The 25032-nt window shown below is 42.1% G+C and overlaps 1 protein-coding gene across 6 annotated transcripts in view; it reads left to right on the top strand.

Moving 5' to 3' along the window:
* Window positions 1-316: 316 nt before the first annotated feature.
* The window catches only part of Stag3 (STAG3 cohesin complex component), a 28939-nt gene continuing 4223 nt past the window's right edge, over window positions 317-25032 (top strand). Inside the window, exons 1-29 of one of the 6 annotated variants that reach the window (XM_078023792.1) lie at window positions 317-440; window positions 1308-1481; window positions 2436-2538; window positions 3107-3223; window positions 6596-6692; window positions 8040-8116; window positions 8385-8589; window positions 9341-9492; window positions 12022-12095; window positions 13157-13280; window positions 13786-13884; window positions 14096-14175; window positions 14851-14958; window positions 15208-15322; window positions 15472-15577; window positions 15747-15850; window positions 16114-16206; window positions 16316-16405; window positions 16628-16828; window positions 16948-17018; window positions 17117-17204; window positions 17652-17732; window positions 17809-17901; window positions 18024-18192; window positions 18302-18438; window positions 19286-19387; window positions 19891-20039; window positions 20256-20384; window positions 20478-20635. In XM_078023792.1, the coding sequence (XP_077879918.1) occupies window positions 1318-1481; window positions 2436-2538; window positions 3107-3223; window positions 6596-6692; window positions 8040-8116; window positions 8385-8589; window positions 9341-9492; window positions 12022-12095; window positions 13157-13280; window positions 13786-13884; window positions 14096-14175; window positions 14851-14958; window positions 15208-15322; window positions 15472-15577; window positions 15747-15850; window positions 16114-16206; window positions 16316-16405; window positions 16628-16828; window positions 16948-17018; window positions 17117-17204; window positions 17652-17732; window positions 17809-17901; window positions 18024-18192; window positions 18302-18438; window positions 19286-19387; window positions 19891-20039; window positions 20256-20384; window positions 20478-20635 (3286 nt within the window). In that variant the 5' untranslated portion in view covers window positions 317-440; window positions 1308-1317. Of the gene's footprint in view, window positions 488-524; window positions 827-1307; window positions 1482-2435; window positions 2539-3106; window positions 3224-6595; window positions 6693-8039; window positions 8117-8384; window positions 8590-9340; window positions 9493-12021; window positions 12096-13156; window positions 13281-13785; window positions 13885-14095; window positions 14176-14850; window positions 14959-15207; window positions 15323-15471; window positions 15578-15746; window positions 15851-16113; window positions 16207-16315; window positions 16406-16627; window positions 16829-16947; window positions 17019-17116; window positions 17205-17651; window positions 17733-17808; window positions 17902-18023; window positions 18193-18301; window positions 18439-19285; window positions 19388-19890; window positions 20040-20255; window positions 20385-20477; window positions 20636-25032 lie in introns of those variants that run through there. The other 5 variants (XM_078023788.1, XM_078023791.1, XM_078023789.1 and 2 more) reach the window with 5 other exon arrangements.

Raw genomic sequence — 25032 nt, forward strand, 5'->3', positions numbered from 1 at the left:
CCTGGGTGGAATCCAGCGTTCTGGACTCCAGAAGCCTCAGGGAAGGGGTGGCTTCATCCACCACATTCGGACTAGTAATGTAGTCCGAAACTTGACCAATGGAGGGGGAAACTGGACGCAGACGGGGCGGGCCCGGGGTGGAGCTCAGTTGAAGCAGAGGGCTAGAGCGCGGGAGTCCACAGGACAGAACGGCACGCCTGGCGGCTACACGAGGTCGCCTACCGCAGCGTGACTGAAGCGTGGCAAGCACGAGCTCCAAAACCCTCGCGACAATTCCTAGCCCTGGAGGTGGGGGCGGGGCGAGCGTTGGTCTCGCGCCTGCGCACAGTGTACCTCGTGCCTTCCCGCGTTTTTCTAGATTCTTCCGCTTTTGAGAGGGAAACCGCGGTCTCCTGTGGTGGAGGTGGAGTGCCACACAGAGACCCAAAGGAGCCCAGGAGGTGACCTTTTTTCAACTGTACTCAGCCAGAAGTCACTTCCCGACTCAGTGAGGTTCCCCTTTGACCCAAGAATAGCCCTCACCAACCCTCCTTCCCCTAGAAGACGAGCTCCTTCGCCCCGTCTGTACCTCAGTGGCCTCGGCCGCGGAGAATCCCATCTCCAGCCCCCGAGAGGGTGGGCTCGGGTGAGGTTCGGAGGCTCTTCAGCCCGAAGGAGCCCAATTAAGTAAGGGTGCGACGCAGGTTCCGCCTTCGGGAAAAGTAGAGCGCTCGTCTTCCTTGGCTCCTCGAGCGTTTCCAGTGGCGCCTCCACCGCGAGGCGGTGAGAGCTTCCCTTCCCGTCCCACGTGGAATCAGGAAACGGATCCCGGGAACCACAGCCCAGGGTGCTTTATTTATTCATTTATTGATTGATTCTGCCTTTCCCTTATTCGTTTCCGTTTTATTTTTAATTTACCACGTGAGCCTAATTCTGCACCAAGCGATTTACGTTTCCTTGGAAGTCCCCGGAGGATCGCGTTTGGAGTGAGTTGTGCCTCACCAGCGCTTGGGGAGTAACTCCAGTGCCTCTGGCCAGTTTCTGGGACAGTGGGACATTTTTTTTTTTCTTTTGGCTAGTGCTGGAACCCATCAGACCCAGAGTCGCGCGTGCTAAACCAGCACTGAGCTACACCCCAGCCCCGTGAGGTGCTGCTGTCATTAATCCCTTAATATCCCTTGATATGGTTAAGTCATCTCTTGTCTTATTTTTGGCAGGTCCCGCGCCGACCCCGAGTCCCAGAGCAGTTCCTTGGAAAGAAAGGGACTGGGCAAGGCTGGGGATGGAGAAGTGGGGTAGGAGCCCTTTCCCTGTCTTTCTTCCCTCAGGCAGATCAACATGCCTACCCTGAGGTCCTCCTCTCGGCTTCAAAGCTCATCCTCCCCAAGCAGTGTGTCCTCCCCACTGCACAGAACTGTTGGAAGTACACTGAGGGCATTGTCGACTTCTAGTTCCTCCATCAATCTGCCCTGTGATGACAGGGACTCAGACCCTTCAGACGGGTGAGTGGTGTTGGTGAGAAGCTCTTGCGTTTTGCTGCTGCCTCCTGTATCTTCGGGAGCTTTCCTTACTATCATTTTACTGCACTGGTTGTAATAGGTGTGAAAATGTGTGAAAACCTCAGAAAAGCTGTACTGGTTCAGAACAGTGATCCGCTAGCTATTTCTTGGCCACCCTAGACCGTGTAGATATCAAGAAGAGCACCTCTTTAATCTGTCACTCAACTTGCACTCTAGACATACCTTGAACACATTTCTGTATTTAGCCGGTATAAATGCTGATGGTGGCTGGGGAGTAGAAAATATTACAAGTAAAGAGTGCTTTATTTGTTGTCTGACAAGTTGTATGAATTTTTTAGTTGGTGTCCTGTAGTTCTTGTATTTAGGATATTTTTAAAACAGGTCCTTCCATTCTCTGTTATGGTTTATGAGTTTAAATTCTGTTCTAGTAGTATATCTTGTTTTTTTATCTTTCTAGTGAAAAAAAACTAAGGATTTACTTTATTCCCTGGTTATTTTAATTGATCTTCTCTTAATCATTTCTCTTTCTGTGAGTACTACTACTGGGGATCAGATTGTATCAATGTTTCAGACTTTAACTCCAGGCACACATTATTCTCTTACTTACATTTGAATGGTATGTAACTTCCTGAGCCACATAGAACAATAGTTCCTCTGCCTATGAATTTAATTTGATGCTTTTATTTAGAGAGACTGTTAAGAAGGTATTGTCTTTCACCCATCTCAGTACCTTATTCAGCTTCATTGCTTTCAAGTGAAAATTTTCCTTTAACTTCTAGTTCCTCCATCATTACTTGTGACAGTAAGCAATCTCTTATAATCTGTCTTTTACTCATGGAGGTAGAATACAGTTAGAGACAAAGAAAAATTTTAATTAGCCCTTTATGGTAGGGGAAAGGAGTGGTTTTATTTAAGAAGTACCATACTTCCTTATAGGGATAGTCACTCTCTATCAACTGATGAAGGCAGTGACTTTGAAGAAAGCCTGAGACGCAATGTGAGAAAGAGATCAGCAAAACGACCACTCAGAACACCACCAGTGAGTCTGTTTTGTTTTGGAACCTGGTTTGGAAAGCAGCAGAAGAAAACCTAGAAGAGGCTCAGGTGATATCGTTAGTGAAAGGACACAATTTGAAAGATTCTTAAGGGACAGAAATAGGAAGGGAAAAAATTTGAAGAGAAAAGAATAAAAGAGAGCATTAGGATTTGGAGGTACAAGAATAATGCTCACAGACTTTAAAAGGAGAAAAGGTTAGGAATAATAAACCACATGTGAAAAAATGAGTTCTTTCCAGATATGAGACAGTAATGCATATTCTGCTGTGAAATTGGCAGCTTAAGCCTACTTTGTTGTTTTTTCCAATACTGGGGATTGAACCTAGGGGCACTTTACCTCTGAGCTATACATCTCTAACCTGTTTTACTTTGTATTTCAAGATAGGGTTTCAATAAGTTGCCCAGACTGGTCTTGAACTTGGCAGTCATCATCTCTCAGCCTCCCAAGTAGCTGGGATTAAAGCACCTAGCTGGCTTAAGTCTACTTAATGTGATAATGATGAGACTAAGTGCCAATACCACTCACTTTTTTATATTTCTGATCTTACTAGGTGGCAAAACATCCAAAGAAGGGGTCCCAAATGGTAGAAGGCAAAATCCAGAAAAAATCAGAACCACCAACCAGCGATCTCTTTGATTCTGTGAAAACCGCCAAAAGTGACATGCAGGTAAAGTAAAGAGTCTCATCTCTATTTTTTGATCCTCCCTCAATCTTTTTAAGGTGGGAAGATAAGAACAGGTGTCTTCAAATTTGATTTGATATGGACGTTTTAGTGAGTATGCATGTATCAAAAAAGATAATACCAGTCAGGCGTGGTGCACTCGCCTATAATCCCAGCAGCTCAGGAGGCTGAGGCTAGAAGATCTCAAGTTCAAACTCAATGAGACCCTGTCTCTCAATAAAATACAAAAATAGGGCTGGGGATGTGGCTCAGTGGTCGAGTCCTCCTGAGTTCAATCCCCGGTACCAAAAAAAAAAAAAAAAGACCATGAAGTTAGTTCTTGGAATGGTACATCCTTGAAGTGATTCAAGAGAGATCTTGGATGACAAAGAATATTCTTTATGGAAAGGTATCACAGAACAAGAGGCAAAGAGAGCATTGGGTGAACTAGGAAGGAAGCCTGGATCTGGATATGGATGGCAGTTTATTCACACTTGTTAATTTTTTACCTCCACCTTGACAAATACATCTAATTACTTTTCACTCCCCACATCTTTTATCTGTTGCATATCTATTATCTAAAAGTGAATAAGGCATATATATGTAGATTTAAAAAAATGATCACCCTTATCTCTAGCCCCAGCTCAAAAAAATGAAACATTAATAGATCTGTAGAAGCCCATGGCATATCGTCTCTGCATCCTACTCTTCAGTTCCCTTACCACCCAGAGACAACCCCTATACTAAATTTTGTATTAATCTCCTATCTTTAATTATAGTATTACCACTAATGAATGTGTTCTTTAATTTATATAACTGAATCATTTTTTAGTCTTTGACATGTTTCAGTTCACATTTTTTAAAAATTTCGTATCAATGTATAATATAGATTTTTATCATTTCTAGAACAGTATTTTAAATTTTCAAACATGGAGTTTTACTGGTTAGGTTTTGTTACTTGATTTCTAACTTTATTGCGTTGTTATCAGAAAATGCAGTCTTTGAAATTTATGGAGACTTAGCTTTGTGACCTAGCATTGTCAGCTCCCAAAACTGTTGGTACTTGAAAAGGATGAGTATTCTTCAGTTATTAAGTACTGTTCTCTTGAGTGAGATTGTATAAAATGTGTTAAATGTGATACTGTTTTGATATTTCTACTGTTGCCTTTTGGGTTTTGTTCTGTTCTGAATTTTTTGGGTCTCTGTGGTAAATCAGTTACAGAGAGAGATGCTTTAAAATCCATTAAGTTAACTTCTTCAGTTATCCCTTTTGCATTCATCCCTGTTTGCTTTAAATATTTTGACACTTTTTATTTGGATATAGGGTTAGAATTGTTATAGCTTCCTAATAAATCAAACCTTTCGTTGTTATATACTGGCACTCTTTGAAAATATGTTTGGTCTGATATTAATATATCTTAATACTCCTTTAACTTTGGTTAGAATTTGCCTAGTATATTTTTCTTTTTTCTTTTTTTTTTCCTAGTATATTTTTCTATCCTTTTAATTTTCCTATGTGTATTTGGGATCTGTCTTTTACATACATCATCCATTTGATTTTTTCTTTGTTCATTTTGCTGATCTTTAAAGAATTTAGTCCATTAACATTTATTGTTTTTGTTGACATATTTAAATTAATTTCTACCAGTTTCTTGACCTCCACTGTATCTTTTCCATTTTTGTTTTCATTTTACTGGCTTTATTTTGATGTCTTTTACCAGGACTGTATACATTTTAAAACTAATTGCTTCTTCCAACTTATATGCAATGGTATATTCACAACAATGTTGGGCTTTTCAAATATTGCCTCTTCCTCACTTTCTCACTTATTTTCTGGAATTCATTCTCACTTAATTTCTGGAATTCATCGTTAGAATTTCTCAGTCTCTTGCATCTGGTTTGCTATTTTGGGTGTTTTATTTAATTCAACTTTCAGTTCACACATCTCTTATTCTGCTGTGACCAATCCACTTTTTTTTTTTTTTTTTTTTTGGTGCTGGGGATTGAACCCAGGGCCTTGTGCATGCAAGGCATGTACTCTATCAACTGAGCTACATCCCCAGCCTGACAAATCCACTTTTTTCTAATAAATATATTTATATATTGTAGTTATAGTTGGACACAGTACCTTTATTTATTTATTTTGTGTGCTAGGGATTGAACCCAGGGCCTTGAACAAACTAGGCAAGCGCTCTACTGCTGAGCCACAACCCTTGTCCATCCACCCCCACCAATCCACTTTTAATCCATCCGTTGAAGATTTTTTTTTTTTCATTATTAGAGTCGGAATCCAGGGCCTCAATGTGTCAGTGTATGCTAGGCAAGCACTCTACCACTGAGCTACATCCCCAGCCCTTTTTATTTTATATTTTAGACAGGATCTCACTAACTTGATGAGACTGGTCTTGAACTTGCAATCCTCTTGCCTCAGCCCCCTAAGTATCTGGGATTATAGGAATGTCTGTTAAGTGTTAAATATTTTTCACTTATACCAAGTTTGTTTGGACCATTTTCAAATTCTGTCTTTCCTTCTGCTTTCAGGGTTCTCTTTTATTTTTAAATCATAGTAATCATAATCTGTGATAACTTTGGTGTCTAAAGTCTTTGTGAATATAATCTGATGTCTGTTTTTTTCTAATTCTTTTTTTCAGTGTCCTGGGTTTTTTTTAAATATGTTTTACTAGGTTTTGTGAAAATGATCCACTCATTTTTCCTGGAGCTCTATGTGTTATAATTCTTTGGGGCACGGGTCAAAGGTGGGTTTTTAAGAGAAGAACCTGCATTTGCTTCTGGTAGTTGCCTGGAGGCACTCCATTATCACTTTCAATTAAGTTTTCTGATTAAGATTATTCTGATCATATAGGTCGAGTACATCTGGACATCAAATCCAGATATGAATTGTCAAATGACAGTTCATTTTTTTATCTCCACACCACACTAAGGTCATAACAAGCTAGTTTTCTTGGTGTCCCTGTCTGAACTATAGATTTATTTTCATTCTTGCTTTTGTGAGGCTGTGACTGCAGGACATAGCTTTATGTAGATACTTTCTCTCATACCACTCTTTGAAAGACATTAGACTCTGTCCCCTGTGCTGTGCACTCCAAACAGCCATCTGAACATAAAGCCAGGATCCCTAGGGTTTATTGAACCCCTCAGGGCAAAAGTCAACTTACTTGCCTCCTTGGATTGTTTACCTTCACCTCATTTGGAGCCTATATGGAATTCTATCTTTGGTTTTAGTTCAGCAATACATTTAAAAAGATGTTTGTGTTATTTTTAATCAGAAATTTAGATGTTTTAGTTGGAACGACCAAATAGGATTTCTGTTCTGTTATATTGCTAGAAATAGAAATCATCCACTTTCCCCCCCCCCAGACTTTGGTGGATGAGTGGCTGGAGAGCTATAAGCAAGATGAGGAGGCAGGATTCCTGGAGCTTATTAACTTTTTCATCCGATCCTGTGGATGTAAAGGTGAGAAAACTCCTACCCCTTTCTCTTTCTGTTCCCACCCTTCTGCTCCTATGTTCTGAAACTCTTCATTTAATCAAGTAGGATTAGACATTTCCTAAATAAAGGAAGAAGCAAAACATATGGAGAGTTTCACTTATTTAACTATATTTTTGATAAGTATATAAGGAAAATGATTCAGTAGTGAACTGTGTTGGGTTTTCTTTTCTTTTTTTTTTAAGATAGAGAGAAAGAGGGGGCTGGGGATGTGGCTCAAGCGGTAGCGCGCTCGCCTGGCATGCGTGCAGCCCCGGGTTCGATCCTCAGCACCACATACCAACAAAGATGTTGTGTCCGCCGAGAACTGAAAAATAAATGTTAAAAATTCTCTCTCTCTCTCTCTCTTTCTCTCCTCTCTCACTCTCTTTAAAAAAAAAAGATAGAAAGAGGAGAGAGACAGAGAATTTTTTTTAATATTTATTTTTAGTTTTTGGTGGACGCAACATCTTTGTTTGTATGTGGTGCTGAGGATCGAACCCAGGCTGCACGCATGCCAGGCGAGCGCGCTACCGCTTGAGCCACATCCTCAGCCCAAACTGTGTTGGTTTTGAGGCAAGACCTTTTGGGGGAAAATAATCATCTTTATATGATAATAATGATGTTCACAAATTGAAAAGTAGACTATCAAATGCCTTTTAGTCGGGCTGGGGATGTGGCTCAAGCCGAAACACACTTGCCTGGCATGTGCGGGGCACTGGGTTTGATCCTCAGCACCACATAAAAATAAAATAAAGATGTGTCCACTGAAAATTGAAAAATAAATATTAAAATAATTCTCTCTCTTCTCTCTTTCTCTGTCAAAAAAATGCCTTTTAGTCTTTGTAGATAAGATAACCTCTTATTTTCTTACTTCTTCTCTATTATTTTCTACTTCTTTCTTTTCTTACTTCTTCTTTCTTCCTTTTTTTTTAACTACTTCTTTTTTTCTGATTTTCTTACTTCTTAGTCATTCTAAGTAAGCCAGGTCTCCACATGCCATGGCTTAGTTATATTAGGGCAGATGGTATTGATCTGATTGTATTGTTAGAATCTATCATCTGGCCTAGTTTGTTTCTTTGTTGTTGTTTTTTTTTTAATTCATCTGGAGTCTTTTTTTAAACCATAGTTTTCCACTTGATTCCTTTGGGTTTTCTAGAGAGGTTTCCTCATAATGGATACACGATTGAATGGTATAAGTTTTAATTCTTCTAATTCCTTACCTGATTGAGCATATTTCAGTATGTTCCCTAGCTTATCTTCAGATGTCATCTGTAAATGATCACAGTGTCCTGTTATTTTCCTCTTAAGTACCTCATCTTTTCCATTCTTCAGGCACTGTGACCCCTGAGATGTTCAAGAAGATGTCCAATTCAGAGATCATCCGGCACCTAACAGAGCAGTTTAATGAGGTGGAGGAAGACAACCAGGATCCTCTTTCTCCTATTATTTCAAAACACAAGGCCTTTTACCCCCTTCTCTGATTCTGGGAAGTAGGGTAGCTTTTAGAAGGAAAGCTCAACTTCTTGAGACTCATATTATTTGATAAGCCTCTGGAACTGGGAAGGATATCAGGAAATTAAGTATATTGGAGATTAGACTGTTATGCTATTGGCTTCATTACCCCCCTCCTAAAAAAAAAAAAACAAATTTTCCATTCTTTTCATAACCCTTATCTAGGACTCAGGGGACTATCCCCTGGCAGCTCAAGGTCCATCCTGGAAGAAGTTCCAAGGAAGCTTCTGTGAATTTGTAAGAACATTGGTCTATCAGTGCCAGTACAGCCTCCTCTATGATGGCTTTCCCATGGACAACCTCATCTCCCTGCTCACGGGCCTCTCAGACTCCCAAGTTCGTGCCTTCCGCCACACTAGCACCCTGGCTGGTGAGCACTTCTTACTCTTGTGTATTCTGGGGTTTGGTAGGACTGTTCCTCTCTTCTGTGGTTCTAAATCATCTTTCCCACCTGCATTTTAGTTTTTTGTTTGTTTATTTTGTAGTATTGGGATTGAACCCAGGGGCGTTCTAACACTGAGCTGTATCCTCAGCCCTTTTTATTTCATTTTTTTGTTTTGAGACAGGGTCTCTCTGAGTTTCATAGGTTCATCTCAAGTGCAGTCCTCTGGCCTCATCCTCCTGAGTTGCTGGCATTGCAGGAGTGTGCCACCACACGCTGCTTGTATCTTAGCTATACTTCAATTCCTTTGCAGCTTTTATGCCAAATCTCCATCCAGATTTTCACAAGTGGATACGTGAAAAGGGATAGATCACAGTAATAGTTTCCAACCTTAATATCTTTCTCTAAAGCTCACAATATGCTGAGGGTTAAAGTCCAAAAGAGGTAGTGAAAGTCCACTCTAGGGTAGGATAGGATGTTTTAGAACTTCGGGGTCACTCTGCTTCTCATTTTCTCTGACCGTTTTTTCTTCTCTTTATTTTAAAAAAATTTTTTTAGTTGTAGATGGATAGTATACCTTTCTTTTATTTATTTTTATGTGGCACTAAGGATTGAACCTAGTGTTAGGCAAGCACTCTGCCACTGAGCTACCGCCCCAGCCCCTTTTCCTTCTCTTTTAAATTTATATTCCCTCCTTTGACTTAAGTGATGATTTCTTTGTTGTTTTTCCTGACTCAAGCCATGAAGCTCATGACCTCCCTGGTAAGAGTTGCCCTCCAGTTGAGTCTACACAGAGACAACAACCAGCGACAGTATGAGGCTGAACGAAACAAGGGACCAGGGCAGAGAGCCCCTGAGCGGCTAGAGAGCCTGCTGGAGAAACGCAAAGAGGTGAGGAATGACCCTGCTTCTTCCTTTCCTCTCTCCCAGCTTCCATCCACTGCTGTTGCAGACTACTTTATCAGACCATGGCACTTCTGAAAGGCTGTTCAGCACAAACCCTAAGCAGCCTTTCAGATAGGGAATAACAGAGTCTGGCAACAGCTATACCACGCTCGTCCCATCAGAGATCATTGTGTGCTGTTCTTGTTTCTGAGTGTGGGCTCAAAAAACATGCCTAGTGAATTTAGAGTTCTCTATATTTCCATTTTTGTTCAGTTTCCATTTGTTTTCAGCATTGTAAATGTTTAAGTGCTCTATCTGCAAGGAGTTAAGTTGTGACTTTTACATTAAATGTAGAGGTCACCATAGTAGTACCTGTATAAGGACAAGGGAAGCCAAGTATTCAAGAAATGGAAATATAGCATTCCTTCTGTTCCAGTTAGGTACTAGCTTCATGGCCTTAATGTAACCTCTCAGTTTTCAGTTTTCTTTTCTTTAAAAAGCGGATCATTCTGGGCTGGGATTGTAGCTCAGTGGTAGAGCACTTGCCTAGCATATGTGAGGCACTGTTCAATTCTCAGCACTGTATGTAAATAAATAAAGGAAAATAATAAAGGTCCATGGACAACTAAAAAAATATATGTAAAAAGGAATAATTCTACTTTTTTGTGACTTTAAGTGAGATGAGAGTAAATTGACTAGCTTTATTTCCCTTTAAACTTAAGAAGATCACTGGAGAACATAAGCCCTAGTAATATCTTCTACACTGATTAAACTTCAAACATCTCTTTTTTTCTGTGATGAAGTGAATACTGATTGTTTCCTCTCTACTCTCCATTAGTATCTAAGACTCCTCAACTTTGAGGTTAGCCAGACACATCATGTCTAACTGTACCGGTTGGCTTTCTCCAGCCCTCATAAAAGATGACTTCTGCGAAACTTTCTATTCCCTTAATAACTGCTTCATCAGTTATTATTCCTCCTTTTTGTCTTTAATTTTCCCCCCATATTGTTTTCTCATTTATAAATATATATAGGCTCTTGAATCTGTCTTTTGAAGAACTCTGCTTCTCTGTGATTTATTTCTTTCCTCCTTTTTTAGGGTTGTATTTCCTTATTTTCTTCATGTCCACTTGACTGCATCCTTTTTGCTACTTGGTTCCTATCCCCATGTCTTTGAAAATTTTCTCTCCAAACCTCTGGTTTACTGAATTGTATCACCAGTGCCTTTCTTCAATATCTCTTATCTAGACTTCTGTAGAATCTGGTACTCATTTATCTTCTTTCTTTCAAGAACTTCCTTTTCCTTGAAATGTGAAAATTTTCAGACATTCAGAAAGATAAAGAGACACTGGCATACTGGATACCATATATGCATTATCTAGTTTAACAATATTTCACAGTATTTTATTCATTTGTTTGTGGGTTGTTGTTTTTTCTCATACAGTAAATTATAGACATTGATTCCTCAACCCTAAAGACTTAAGTATATTCTCTAAAAAGTAATGTATTATTGGGCTGGGGTTGTAGCTCAGCAGTAGAGCACTTGCCTGGAATGTGCAAGGTGCTGGGTTATATCCTCAGCACCACATATGAATGAATGAATGAATGAATGAATGAATGAATGAATGAATGAATGAATGAATAAAGGTATTGTGTCCGACTACAACTAAAAACTAAAAATAAAAAGTAATGTTTTATCACATAATCCAACACCATTTTCATATCCAAAAATTAATGATTCCCTAATATTTTAAATTCCAATTCATACTTAAATTTCCTACCCTTATCCCCCCTAAATTCTTTTTACATCTGGTTAATTCAAGCCAGGGTCTTAAGTGAGAAATTTGCATTGTATTTGGTGACTGGTGTTTCTTAGACCTTTTAGAATTTAATTTAACGTCAGTCTTCCCCCATTTTCCCCTATATGTTGATTTATTGAAGAGGTGGAGGTCAGATGTCTCAAAGTTCCCTTTCTGCTTATAATTCTGCTTTTGATATCTATCATTTACCTAATCCTAATTCAGTTGACATTGGGGTGAGGGGCTGTCCTGGCATTGCAGGATGTTTAGCAGTATCTCTATCTTCTATCCCACCCCAGTTGTAACAAGTGAAATAATCTTAAAACACTGCTAAATGTCCTCTGGGGGAGACATATTTGCCCAGTTGAAAACCACATATCTAATCTGTTTTTTGCTAGTTCTTTTTCATTTATCAAACCACACCTAGTAAAGATGCATTTTCTGAATTACTATTAATCAAAACATTCATAACTACCACTTAGAGCTTCTGAATAGCAAAAATAATCATATATAGTGCTCTATCTATATATAGTGTTTTATCAGACACAGAGAAACCTCTGAGGCATTAGTTGATTTTATTGCTTCCTCTAGAATTAAAAGATCTAAAAGGAGACTTAGGATACCAGGGGTTCACACTGTGTCCTGTGATAAATAGGAAGTAGGTAGAAGTTATACTTTTGCAGCCTTAGGCTTTTGGGGTACAAGAAAGATTTATCTGTTCCTCCTTATCCTCCAGCTCCAAGAGCATCAAGAAGAGATTGAGGGGATGATGAATGCCATCTTCAGGGGTGTCTTTGTTCATCGGTACAGGTGAGCTAATGGGCTCCTCTCACTGAAGCAGCTGTTCCTTGGTTGTGGAGTCTGTAAGATTCCCAAAATATTTAGTTAGCCCCAGAAATAAGGCAGCTGGAATAAAAACTCTTTACAATGCATGTTTTAAATTAGTAAGATTCCGTTTATCCCACATACAAAGGATTTTGTAAGCTCTTCTGGGAGAGAAAATAAAAGGATAAGGCATTATTGAGTATTCTGGTCCAATGTTGCCCAAGGTCTGGCTCTGTCCCTGCCTGTTATCTTTTTGAGGTTGGAGACTTGGAAGGACAAGAGCAGAGAACCAGGGGCAACTTTTTTTTTCCTAATTTACCCTATTGTTTGTACTGAGTGCAGGGGAGTTTTATACTGTTTAAAGACTGGTAGAATTAAATTAAACATTTGTAGTACTCCAAAAATTAATATTAAAGTATTTGTAGTACTTAAAAGTTTCTCATTTTATCTAGATTTCAGCTTCTGCTTTTCTAGAACCTTTCACCTGATTTAATCTTTTTATTTTTTAATTTTTTAGTTGTAGTTGAACACAACATCTTTATTTTATTTATTTATGTTTATGTGGTGCTGAGGATCGAACCCAGGGCCTCACACGTTTGAGGCAAGCACTCTACTGCTGAGCCACAAACCCAGCTCCTGATTTAATCTTTTCTTGAAGTAGAATTAAAATATACACAGGTTAGCCAATAATTAAACGAAATTTCAAAATCAGTTTTAAAAGGGGATGTGGTGAGCAAGATGGTACATGCTGGTCAGTTATCTCACAGGTTAGTTACAGAAAGGAATTTACTTTTATATTTATTGTGTTTACGTTGGGAAGGAAATTGGAAAAACCATGGCACCTAGCATTCATCAAGAAAACAAATTCTTTAGTCACACTGTATGCATATATGGAAATAGCCCATTGAATTCCATTAATATGTACAGTTAGTGTTAAGGAAAATAAAACAGACAAAAAAAATAGTTTGTGTGAGAGAGGGTTTTCTGATAGGATTGAAAGTGAGTTTGGGAGAAGACTACAGAAGTCAGTTTATATCTCCATCTAGGGACATCCTTCCTGAGATCCGGGCTATCTGCATGGAGGAGATTGGGTGTTGGATGCAAAGCTACAGTACCTCTTTCCTCACTGACAGCTATTTAAAATACATTGGCTGGACTCTGCATGACAAGGTAGGAGTCACATCAGTCTCCATTTTCCTGTTCCCCTCATCATCTTCCCTGCCCAGGACACTTCAGCTTTTCTTGGTCCTGCCACTTAGACATTTCACCTGGTGAGCATTGATCAGCCCATCAAGGCACTGAACCTTGAAACTTCTCAGTACTAGGAAGCATAGGATAAGGTTGAAGAGAAAAAGACACATCCAGGAGACACCGTGCCTTCAACCCTAAGGTGTAGCAGGGAGAAAGACTCACTAAGAAAAAGCAAGAAAATTACTGATAGATTAGTAACTCACATGTGAGAGTGGTAGCTGTAGGATCCTTTTCATCACAATTGCTCAATTCTGAGATCCTTCTGTATTTTAAGAAGACAGCTGTTCATTTTCTCTTTCATCTCAGAATCCTCATCGTGAGGGCACCCAGGTCCAGAATGAGGACTCTGCAAGTCCTCATGTGGAGGTTCAGTAGGGGTGAGTGATCAGTCGTGTTTTCTTTCTTGTTTGTCTCTCCTCAACAGCACCGGGAAGTCCGTCTAAAGTGCCTGAAGGCTCTGAAAGGGCTGTACAGCAACCAAGAGCTGACATCGCGCCTGGAGCTCTTCACTAGCCGCTTCAAGGTAAGATGGAAATACTGCTTCTGTGCTGGACTCTTTGCAGTGTATCCTGCTTTCCCACCTCATGTCTTTCTGTATCATTTACTTTGATATTTTATTACCTATTCCAGCATCTGCTTCATCACCCTTTCTTTAGGAATCTCTCAAATTCTAGGAGATGTGATGTTTGGATTGGGTACAGTGAGATACTGAGCAGTGTTCTTTTTTCTGACAGGACCGGATGGTTTCCATGGTCATGGACAGAGAGTATGATGTGGCGGTGGAGGCTGTCAGGTTGCTAACCCTTATCCTGAAGTGAGTCGTGGGAATGTGTGAGGCAGCATGTCACAGACACCTTTGTAGCATCAGGCAGGCCCCTCCAGAGTCCTTGCCCCACCTGTCACAGGTTAACTCTTAGGTGCATGTTGAAAATAAGTCATTCCTGAGTTGGGATACCTTGAGAGGGGAAACTACCTGTCTTCTCTAATTTTCCATATTCCTCTATTTTCCACTTTTCATTTAAAAGTTCTTTGAGCCAGGCATGGTAGTGCATGCCTATAATCCCAGTGGTTTGGGAAACCAAGGTAGGAGGATTACAAGTTCAAAGCCAGCCTCAGCAACTTAGCAAGGACCTACGCAACTAGAGAGACCCTGTCAATAAATAAAAAGGGCTGGGGCTGTGGCTCAGTGGTAAAGCACCTCTGGGTTCAATCCCCGGACCAAAAAAATAAAAAGTATTCTGAGAGTCGTATTCTTATTGTTTTTGCTGGTTTTAGCCCTAGAATTGCCAAAGGACAACACCCAAATGCACTTTTCTCTCTTTTTTTTTTTTTAGAGAGAGAGAATTTTAATATTTATTTTTTAGTTTTCGGCGGACATAACATCTTTGTTTTGTATGTGGTGCTGAGAATCGAACCCGGGCTGCACACATGCCAGGCGAGCACGCTACCACTTGAGCCACATTCCCAGCCCACACTTTTCTCTTGACAGGAACATGGAAGGAGTGCTGACCAGTGCAGACTGTGAGAGCATCTACCCAGTTGTATATGCCTCCAATCGTGCCCTGGCCTCTGCCGCAGGGGAATTTCTATACTGGAAGTGAGTGGGTCTCCTTGTGCATTTCTTTCACACCATCCTCTGTCATTTTTCTCATCGGCTGCCTAAGGACTCTCCATACCTATACAGGTCTCTCTTGACACCCCTTTTCCTCTTAATCCCTTGGGCTTCCCTTAGCTCTGCTCCTCTTTTCCATGCATCCTTTCCTTGGGCTGTTTCTTTCTCCATGGTGATTGCCATGTGCCTCACCTCCTCCTGTGCTGTCCCCTTTCCTTGTGCCCTCCCCTCCAGACTCTTCTATCCTGAGTGTGGGACAAAAGCAGGTGTTGGAAGAGAGCGACGCCGAAGTCCAAGTGCTCAGAGAACTTTCTTCCATCTTTTGCTGTCCTTCTTCGTGGAGAGTGAGGTGACACATGAAGGGAGAGTCAGAGTGTTGTGCAGAAACCTGAGTAGAGGACAGGGTGGCCACTGTGGGAAGGAGGGTGATGTTTATCAACAAATGCTTCCTGGCGCAGTTTTCCATCACATTGGTAACACCCTGTGCCCTCTTCACAGCTCCATGACCATGCTGCTTACTTAGTAGACAGCCTCTGGGACTGTGCAGGAACTCAGCTGAAGGATTGGGAGAGTATGACAAGCCTGCTGCTGCAGAAGGACCAGAGTACGTGCTGCCTGGTAGCCGGGGACAGGAACCTTGCATCTCAAGTGAAACCAGAAGAGACTGCTTGCCTGCTTTATAAAAAGCAGCAGTGGGCATGGGGTGGGAGTGGAATTTTAGATGGTGATTGGCTCACATGTCAATTCTGTTTTTGATCCTCCCACCAACCCAGACCTGGGCAATGTGCAGGAAAACACACTGATAGAAATCCTTGTGTCCAGTGCCCGGCAAGCTGCGGAGGGTCACCCGCCTGTGGGGCGGGTCATTGGGAGGAAGGTATGGCATGGGCCAAGTTGGGTTGGTCAGCAGTATTGAAGTCAGATATGTATTCTCTCTCAGTATTCTTAAGTCCTCGTTTAGGGCACTCCATCCGCCCCCAAAGGATTTTTTTTTTCCAGCAAAAAGAAATCTGAAGGGAGCTGCTGAATTCTTTTCTCCTTCCTGGGCAGAAAAGATCATGGGGAGGAGGGATGCACGGACATACCCACTGCACCTGGCATTTTTCCACGTCTTTCACCCCAGAATGACTCTCATTCCAGGGCCTAACTGCTAAAGAACGCAAACTCCAAGCTGATGACAAGGTGAAACTGACTGAACACCTCATTCCCCTGTTGCCCCAGCTCCTGGCCAAGGTAGAGCAGCCCCCATTCCGCACCAGGCACAAGTGGGTAAAAGGAAACAGCCTAGAGGAGGGATGGGAGAAGAGTTGGCAGCCCACATGCACCCTCTTTATCACCACAGTTCTCAGCCGATGCAGAGAAAGTCGCTCCCCTGCTCCAGCTTCTCAACTACTTTGACCTCAGCATCTACTGCACTCGGCGCTTGGAGAAGGTGAGGAGGTGGGAAGATCTGTTTCCTACACCTCACTGCCCACCTGCTAGGGCTGGAGGGATCTACTGTCAACATCTTTACAGGAACCTGGGTTCCAGAAAAATCCAATAAGTCCTTCCTTTCTCTGGCATCTTTTCCTTGAAGTTCATTGCTTTCAGCCCTATTTCTCACCTTCCCACCCATCTCCTCCACACCGTCTTCTCCCACGTTTCTCCCTTTCAGCATCTGGAGCTGCTTTTGCAGCAACTCCAGGAGGTGGTGGTGAAGCACGCAGAGCCAGCAGTGCTTGAGGCTGGAGCACATGCCCTGTATCTGCTCTGTAAGCCTGAGTTCACTTTCTTCAGCCGGGTGGACTTTGCCCGCAGCCAACTAGTGGATCTGCTGACTGACCGTTTCCAGCAAGAGCTTGATGAGCTGCTGCAGGTAGGAGCTGAGGCTGAATGGTGGGACACACCAAATGAGGGTGAGAGGGCCCCAAGACCGGGAGCATGGATGGATGAGTTCTTGGGAAAATCCTGCTGTGGACCTTCTCTCTTCCTCAGTCATCATTCTTGGATGAGGATGAGGTGTACAGTCTAGCGGCCACTCTGAAGCGGCTCTCTGCCTTCTACAAGTGAGTAGCTTCCCTCCTGCTCCCTCACATTTCTGTGTCTGTGGAATTGATTCCTTTGATTCTGCTCCAGCATAATGTTTCCATCTCTCTTCACAAAGTGCTCATGACCTGACTCGCTGGGAGCTCTACGAGCCATGCTATGGACTCCTCCGGAAGGCCGTAGACACTGGAGAGGTTCCTCACCAGGCAGGTAGACAGGCTGGAGATGTGGAAGCAGGAGAGGCATTCTTAAGGATTATTCTGGGTTGCCACCTCTCCCAGGCAGACCCAGTCACAGGGTATAAAGTGGGCACACAGAGGAAGATCTGGTGGGGCTGCCCCCTCCATCCTCTTTTGAAAGGTGGACCAGGCTTCAGTTCCTGGAAACTGTCATCCTCTCCAGTTTTCTAGGAGTCAAGAAGACTGAGGGATTCTAGGAGACCGTGAGTGATATTTTTGCGTAGAATAGCTGCCTTTGGAGTCTGTTTTAAATATCAGTTTATCTCCACCAGAAAAGGGTTTCCTTTTCTCTCTCCTCCACGCTGGGTCTGAGCCCATCAGCCTGCCCATCTCTCCCTCCTCGACTGCCTCCCCTTCACCATCGCTCTTCATTCTCCTGCAAAAGCTCATTTGTCTGACATTTCATGGTTACAGGTGGTCCTTCCAGCCTTGACTCTTGTCTATTTTTCCATTCTCTGGACACTAACCCACATTTCAGGGCCAGATGCTTCCCAGGTGAGTGTGGGTCTGAGCAGGGACTAGGATGGAGGAGCCATGTTGTCTTACTCCTTGTAAGCCATTATCTCTGCAGAAGCAGGTGCTGGATCTTAAGAGCAGAATGGTGGCCTTCTGTGAACTCTGCCAGAGCTGCCTCTCAGATGTGGATCCGGAAATCCAGGAGCAGGTGAGCATTTCCTCCAGAGGGAGGAGGAGGCAAGTGTTGGGGTCTGAGGAGTTAAGCTGGCTTTGTAATTCCAGTCTTATAACAATTCTGTTTTTTAATCATCCTCTTTTTTTTACCAACAGGCTTTTGTCTTATTAAGTGATATGCTTCTCATCTTCAGCCCTCAGATGATTTTAGGGGGGCGGGATTTCCTGAGACCCCTCATCTTTTTTCCAGAAGCTTCTCTCCAATCTGAGCTAGCAAGCTTCCTCATGGACCATGTCTTCCTCCAACCTGGAGACCTGGGCAGTGGTACAGGGACTCTGTGCTTGGGGCTCAGGAGGGTTTGGGGCTTGGCCTGGCTCAGTGATTCAGGGTGGGAGATGTAAGTGTGTGATTGCATTCTGCCTTTGATGGGCAGGACATTCCCAGGATGATCATGTACAGATAGAGCAGCTGCACCAGCGGCGCCGACTCTTGGCCGGGTTCTGCAAGCTGTTGCTCTATGGGGTTCTAGAGCTGGATGCAGCCTCAGATGTTTTCAAACACTACAATAAGGTATAGTGAGACCCCACAGCCACAAAGAACAGGGGACCATGTTGAACAAAGCCATGACTTGAGACACTATGACATCTCAGAAATGAAGAGGGATGGATTTGATGGGATCAGGCTTAAAAAGGGAGAGTAGAAGGGAATGGCAGTAGGAGTTTAGAATAAAGAAAAAAAAGTGAAGTCTGGGGTTGTGGCTCAGCAGTACAGCGTGCGCCACATAAAAACAAATAAATAAACAAAGGTATTGTGTACAACTAAAAAATAAGTATTTTTTTAAAAAAAGAAACCAAAATGACTCAGTAGTAAATAATTATGGAGAAAAAGCTATTAAGACATTCAGTAGAGGGGAAATAGCTGCTTCTTCCCATCTAGAAATCTTTTTTCTCCAACCCACTCCTCTGAACGGGGTAATATAAAAAGGAAAAAAAAAAGAATGGGGGAAGGATCAGTGCTCACTACATACCTAGATGTCTCAACCCACCATTGTATTAATTTCTGTTTACTGAGCACCTCCTATGTACCTGCCATTCCAGGCACTGAGGGCACAGCAGTGAACAAAAAAGACAAAAGTCCTGTCCCTGGGGCTTCCTTTTTAGTGGGAATACATGTGGAGACTTCAGTGCTAAGCGAGAATGGTCACTGGCAGGCCTCCTCCTCCTCTTCACCAAGAATTGGGCTCCAACAGTTTATCCCTGATGTGTTTTTTTTCTTTTACCTAAACTCTGATTTCTTTTGGGCTCTGCACCTGTTGGTTAGAGATGAGGTCTAATCTGAGTTATTTTATGCTTAGATTCAGCAAAACAGAGTGTTTTCCTGTGGTCAAACATAACGTTCTCCATTTCTTCTCATGCAGTTCTACAATGACTATGGTGACATCATCAAGGAAACATTAACTAGAGCAAGGCAGATTGATCGAAGTCATTGTTCCCGAATCCTACTGCTGAGCCTGAAGCAGGTGTTGCTTCTCTCCAGAGGACCTCCCACCTCTGGCATGCCTTCCTGTAGTTCCCCACCTCTTTGTCTACCTTCAGAGAAAGCAAGACATTAAGAAAAGGCCCCTTCCTATTTTGAGTCTTCATACAACAGGCTCCTTCACACCTAGTAGACCCTTAGAAAATGTGCTTCTAACTAACCTGGAACTTTCCATCTCCAACCCATAGAAATCAACTATCAGCACCTAGAACAGCAAAGATGAGGTGATAGGGAATCCCTAATTATTTTTTTCAGTCTGTTCTCTTGCAGCCTTCTTCAGTTACTGTAGATGTCTTTGTTAGAAGGGCTAAGGCTCTGTCTGCTGTACAGTGTCAGGGATCAGGGCAGTGTCCTGGGGGCAGAAAGAGTAAAATTAGGAGATGGCATCCCAAGCCCTTGGGAATTTCTGAGGAGAAAGGAATGTTGTGCTTTTCTAGTGCTGCCCTGTTTTTCCCTCTCCCAACACACCATGTCTCTTGGACACAGCTGTACACAGAACTGCTGCAGGAACAGGGACCTCAGGGCCTGAGTGAGTTGCCAGCTTTCATTGAGATGAGGGATCTGGCCCGGAGATTTGCCTTGAGCTTTGGACCCCAGCAGCTGCACAATCGAGACCTGGTAGTCATGTTGCACAAGTGAGGAAGTGCTGGGTTAGAGGCTGGGTACAGAGAAGGCTGAGAATGTGGCCCTGGATGGGGAGGGTAGGCCATGAAGAAGCAGTAGTAAGGTTGTTGGTGGGCATGTTCTCAGAGATGAGTGGGGATGGGAAGGGCACACTTGGATGAGATATCTCAGCCCTGGGAGGGAAGTGGGAAGGGCCTGTCTTACTAAAACAGTTCTGCCCAATCAAGGGAAGGCATCAAGTTCTCCTTGTCTGAACTTCCTCCTCCTGGTTCCTCGAGTGAACCCCCAAATCTGGCATTCCTGGAGCTCCTTTCAGAATTCTCCCCCCGCCTCTTCCACCAGGATAAGCAGCTGCTGTAAGTTAGAGGGTGGGTGAGCAGAGATGTGGATGCAGAAAGGCTTGGGCAAGAGCAGCCCACCCCAGCCTTTCCGCTCCACCCCTCCTTCAGACTGTCTTACCTGGAAAAGTGTCTGCAGCGTGTCTCCCAGGCACCTGGCCATCAGTGGGGTCCAGTCACTACCTACTGCCACTCCCTCAGCCCTGTAGAGAGTGCAGCAGAGGCCAGCCCTCAGGGTCATCCCCGCTCCAAGAAAAGGCGCATCGAAGGTACAGTGCTAAGGCTGGGCATCGGGTACTCAGCACTGCAGTTCTTTTTTTTTTTTTTAATCTTTATTTTATTTTATTTATTTTCATGTGGTGCTGAGGATCAAACCCAGTGCCTCACATGTGTGAGGCAAGCCCTCTGCCACTGAACCCCAGCCCAGCACTGCAGTTCTGGTTGCTGCTGCTTGGATAATCAGGAAATGGTCTTTGATCTCCTTCAAACCTTTTTTGTCAAATATTTTATCAAGCATCTGGTCACAGCTTGACCTGCTAGTAGTGTGTTTTCTAGCATACATTTTAAAATGTGACTTTTTAAATATTAACAGCTTTATTGAAATATAATTCACATACCATAAAATTTACCCTTTTAAATTGTACACGTCAATGGTTTTTAGTATGTTCATCAAGTTGTGCAGCTATCACCACTATTTAATTTTAGGACATTTTCATTATTCTAGAAAAAACGGTGACCTATAGCAGTCACTCTTCTCCCCATCCTCCCAGTCTTACACAATATCACTAATCTTCTCCCTGTCTCTGAATTTGCCTGTTCTGGGCACCTTATCTAAATGGAATCATACTGTATGTAGCCTTAGGTATCTGCCTTCTTTCACTTAGCATGCTTTCAGGGTTCATCTGTGCTTTTTCATGTATCAGTACCTTCTTTTTTTGTGACAGAACAAGAGTCCGTTGTATGGGTTCACTTTATTTATTTATCTGTTGATTGACATCTGAATATCTTTTTTTTTTTTTTTTACTGTTACATGTGATGCTGTTAAACATTCATGTACAGGTTTTTGGGTGGACATATTTTCTTAGTTCTCCTGAGATGTACCTGGGAGTGGAAATGCTGGGTTATATGGTAACTTGCATTTAAGTTTTTGATGAACTGCCGAACTGTTTTCCAAAGTACCTATGCCATTTTACAGTCCCATGAACAATATTTGAGATTTCAATTTCTTCACTTTTTCTCTGATACTGGTCTTTTTTAATTTCATTCATCTCCTAATGACTGTAAGGTTGTATCTCATAGTTTAAATTTGCATTTCTCTGACTACTGATATTGAGTTTCTTGTATGCACTTATTAACAATTGATCTTCTTTGGAAAAATGTCTGTTTAGATCCTTTGGGAGGCTCTTTGTTTTTTGAGGTGCTAGGAAGCAAACCCAGGGTCTTGTACATACAAGGCAGCCCTCTGTCATTGAGCCACATCTCCAACCCCTTTTGCTCATTCTTCAAGTGAGTTGTTTGTTTTGTTATTGTTGGGTTGTAAGAGTTTTTATATGTTCCAGATATAAGATCTTCTTTTGAAGTATAAGATTGTTGGGTTGTAGGAGTTTTTATATGTTCCAGATGTAAGATCTTCTTTTGAAGTATAGGATATGCAGTAATTTTCTTGAATTCCATGGGTGTTTTTTTCACATTATTAATAGTGTCCTAAGTTCAGAATTTTGATGAAATACACTTAACCTATTTTGCTTTTGCATTTGGTATCATATCATAAGGAATCATTGCCTAATCAAAATATTTATTTTTGTTTTTTCTTCCTTTTTCCTATTTACTTTTTGTTTTTCCTTTTAGCTCTTAATCTGTGCTCCATTTTTTAAAAATCATTTTTTAGTTATAGATGGACATAATGCCTTTATTTTATTTGTTAATTTTTATGTGGTGCTAAGGATGGAACCCAGTGCCTCACACGTGCTAGGTAAGCCCTCTGCCCCTGTCCTCCATTTTTTTAAAATGTTTCTTTAATTGTCAGTGGACCTTTTTTATTTATTTATATGTGGTGCTGAGAATCGAACCCAGTGCCTCATGCATGCTAGGCAAGCACTTCATCACTGAGCCACAACCTAAGCCCCTGTACTCCATTTTGAGTTAATTTTTGTATATTGTGTGAGATAGGGTGTGATTTCTTTTTATTATTTTTTTGCTTTGGGGGGCGGGGTAGGAGTTTTTTGCAGTGGGATCTTGTTGTGTTACTCAGCCTGCCCCCTCACATCCCAAGTGGCTGGGACTATAGGTGTCCACCATTGCACCCCACTTTTAATGTCTTCTGTATACCACCAGAAATTATATTATACACCATTAGGAAACTCTACTTTTATCAATTAACTAATAAACATTAAGGGCCTACTATATACAAGACACTGTGTTGAGTATAGTAGGCCCTTAACGTAACTTCCATCTAATCAGAAAGAGGAAATACATTTCAGAAAAAATCTGAATTATGAACACTCACCAATGAATAGTTGACGGTTTGTACAAATGAATGCTATAGAATCCAGAGAAAGAAAGTATCCTTTTGTTTAGTTGGTCTCTAAAAGGTTTATCAAGAGGGTAGAATTTAAGCTGGAGCTTTAAAAATGAGTAAGAATTATATAAGACAGAGGAAAAATGTGGTCATGAGGGGCTAGCGGAACAGCACGTACACAGACAACATAGAAGGATGTATGTTGGCCAAAGCATAGATGTTTCAGTAGGTTTGTGTAAAGCAGAAGGTCTGCAAAGGTGAGATAAAATTGAAAAGACTGGTTCTGCTGTTCAGTCGGTGGATTCTGAGCACCGTGTGGTGAGAATACAGCAGTAAACACAGACAAATAGTGATAAAAATGCTGTGGCAAAAAAGCAGGAAGGTGAGGGAATGCCTGAGAGGGGGCACAGGAAGGAGAAGGCCTCCCAGAGAACATGAATGTTGAACAAAAACCTGGAAGAGGTGCTACAAGATGCGCTAGGGCACATTAATTTGTTAATTAATGTTGTAACAAACATTAGTTGTTTGAGCATTCAGCAGTGTATGAGGGGGGCAACACCAGACAGGCAGATCAGGAACTCCACTGACTAAGGGTTCCCAAAGGTGTTTGCTGAAATAAGAGGAAGGAAAGTATGGGACTAGTTAAAGTGGAAAATCTAGTTAAAGGTTAGAGGGTGGTTTCTTACTGGTTAAGCTTAAGTTTTGATCTCCTAAATTATGCACATTTACTCTAAATTGGGTTCTGATTTGCCTATGTGGAAATCCAAGGCACTGAAACTGTCTCCATCTAATGGCCTCCCAATTCATTTTTTTTTTTTTTTAGCAGAAGTGAAGGAGGGTTCCTAAAGTATATCAAAATAATAGGGAACAGCCAGTCCAAAGGCCATGAAAGGGAATGCTCCCAGTGTGTTCAAGGAATAGCAGAGAAGATCACTATGGCTAGAATGCAGAGTATATAGGATTTTCAACCAAAGAAGTCACAGGAGCCTAGGGGTATATGGCAGACTAAGGACTTTGGTATTTACTTTGAGTGCATCAGGAAACCACTGTAAGAACATATGGTCTGTGTCTACCAGGGACCCTTAACTGATGATAGAGGGGCAAGCAAGAAGAAAGAAGATTGTTGGAAAAGTTGCCCCACTTGAGGAGAGTGCCCAGATCAGGGGATGGGGGAGGCGGCAAGGAGTGATGGGTTCTGGAAGTATTACTAAGGAATATTTGATAGAATTCCCTGACGAGTTAGATGTTGGATATAAAATAAAAAGGGGAGTTGGGAATGACTCCAAGGACTGGAAAGGATGGAATTGATGTTCTCTGAGCAAGAGAACACTGTGAATGGAGCAGTTTGTGGGGAAACGTCAGGACTTTGGTGCATCCAAGTGCAGATGTGTGGCAGACAGTTGGAGTTCAAGGGAGGGCTAACAGCTGGGGTCAGTTGGAAGTCGGCAGAGACTAGGTGATATTTATAGGCATGAACCTGAAGGACTAAGGAAATGAGTGAAATGGAGAAGAGTAGAAACCTTTATACCATAAGTAGGTTGGGGAGCTTAGGAGGATCTGCAGGAAGGCCCAAAGTTTCCTCTCTTGAGTACAGGTTCATGGATGTGGCTGTATTTTCTACAGCCCTTCAAGTGAACCAGTGGCAGCTCACATTGAGTTGTTAAGTTTCAGTGTACAAAGTTTGCTGTGGAGGAGAGTAAGTGGGGGCGGGTGGACTTTACCATTGACATTGACATTAATGTCCATTGACTGGAAATTTAAAATAGCATCACCTGAGTTTTCTCAGGCAATGGAAACCTCTGGTAAGATCTGTCCATCATCTTCAGTCTTCATGGGAGGGGTCCTCCACTCAGCCTTTCTGTCAAAACTACACTGATATTGTAGTCATATCTATTTATATATCTCTATTTCCATGTGTGTGTCTGTGTCTGTCTGTCCATCTTCCCCCCATCCTCCTCCCGCCTGCTCGTCGCCACCCCCATTTCTTCAGGCTTTCAGAAAATCTTTTTTTTTTTTAAGAGAGAGAAGAGGGGGAGAGAGAGAGAATTTTTTAATATTTATTTTTCAGTTTTCGGTGGACACAACATCTTTATTTTTATGTGGTGCTGAGGATCGAACCCGGCGCCCCGTGCATGCCAGGCGAGTGCA

This window comes from Ictidomys tridecemlineatus, chromosome 10 (genome assembly GCF_052094955.1).
Source record: "Ictidomys tridecemlineatus isolate mIctTri1 chromosome 10, mIctTri1.hap1, whole genome shotgun sequence".
NCBI lineage: Eukaryota > Metazoa > Chordata > Mammalia > Rodentia > Sciuridae > Ictidomys > Ictidomys tridecemlineatus.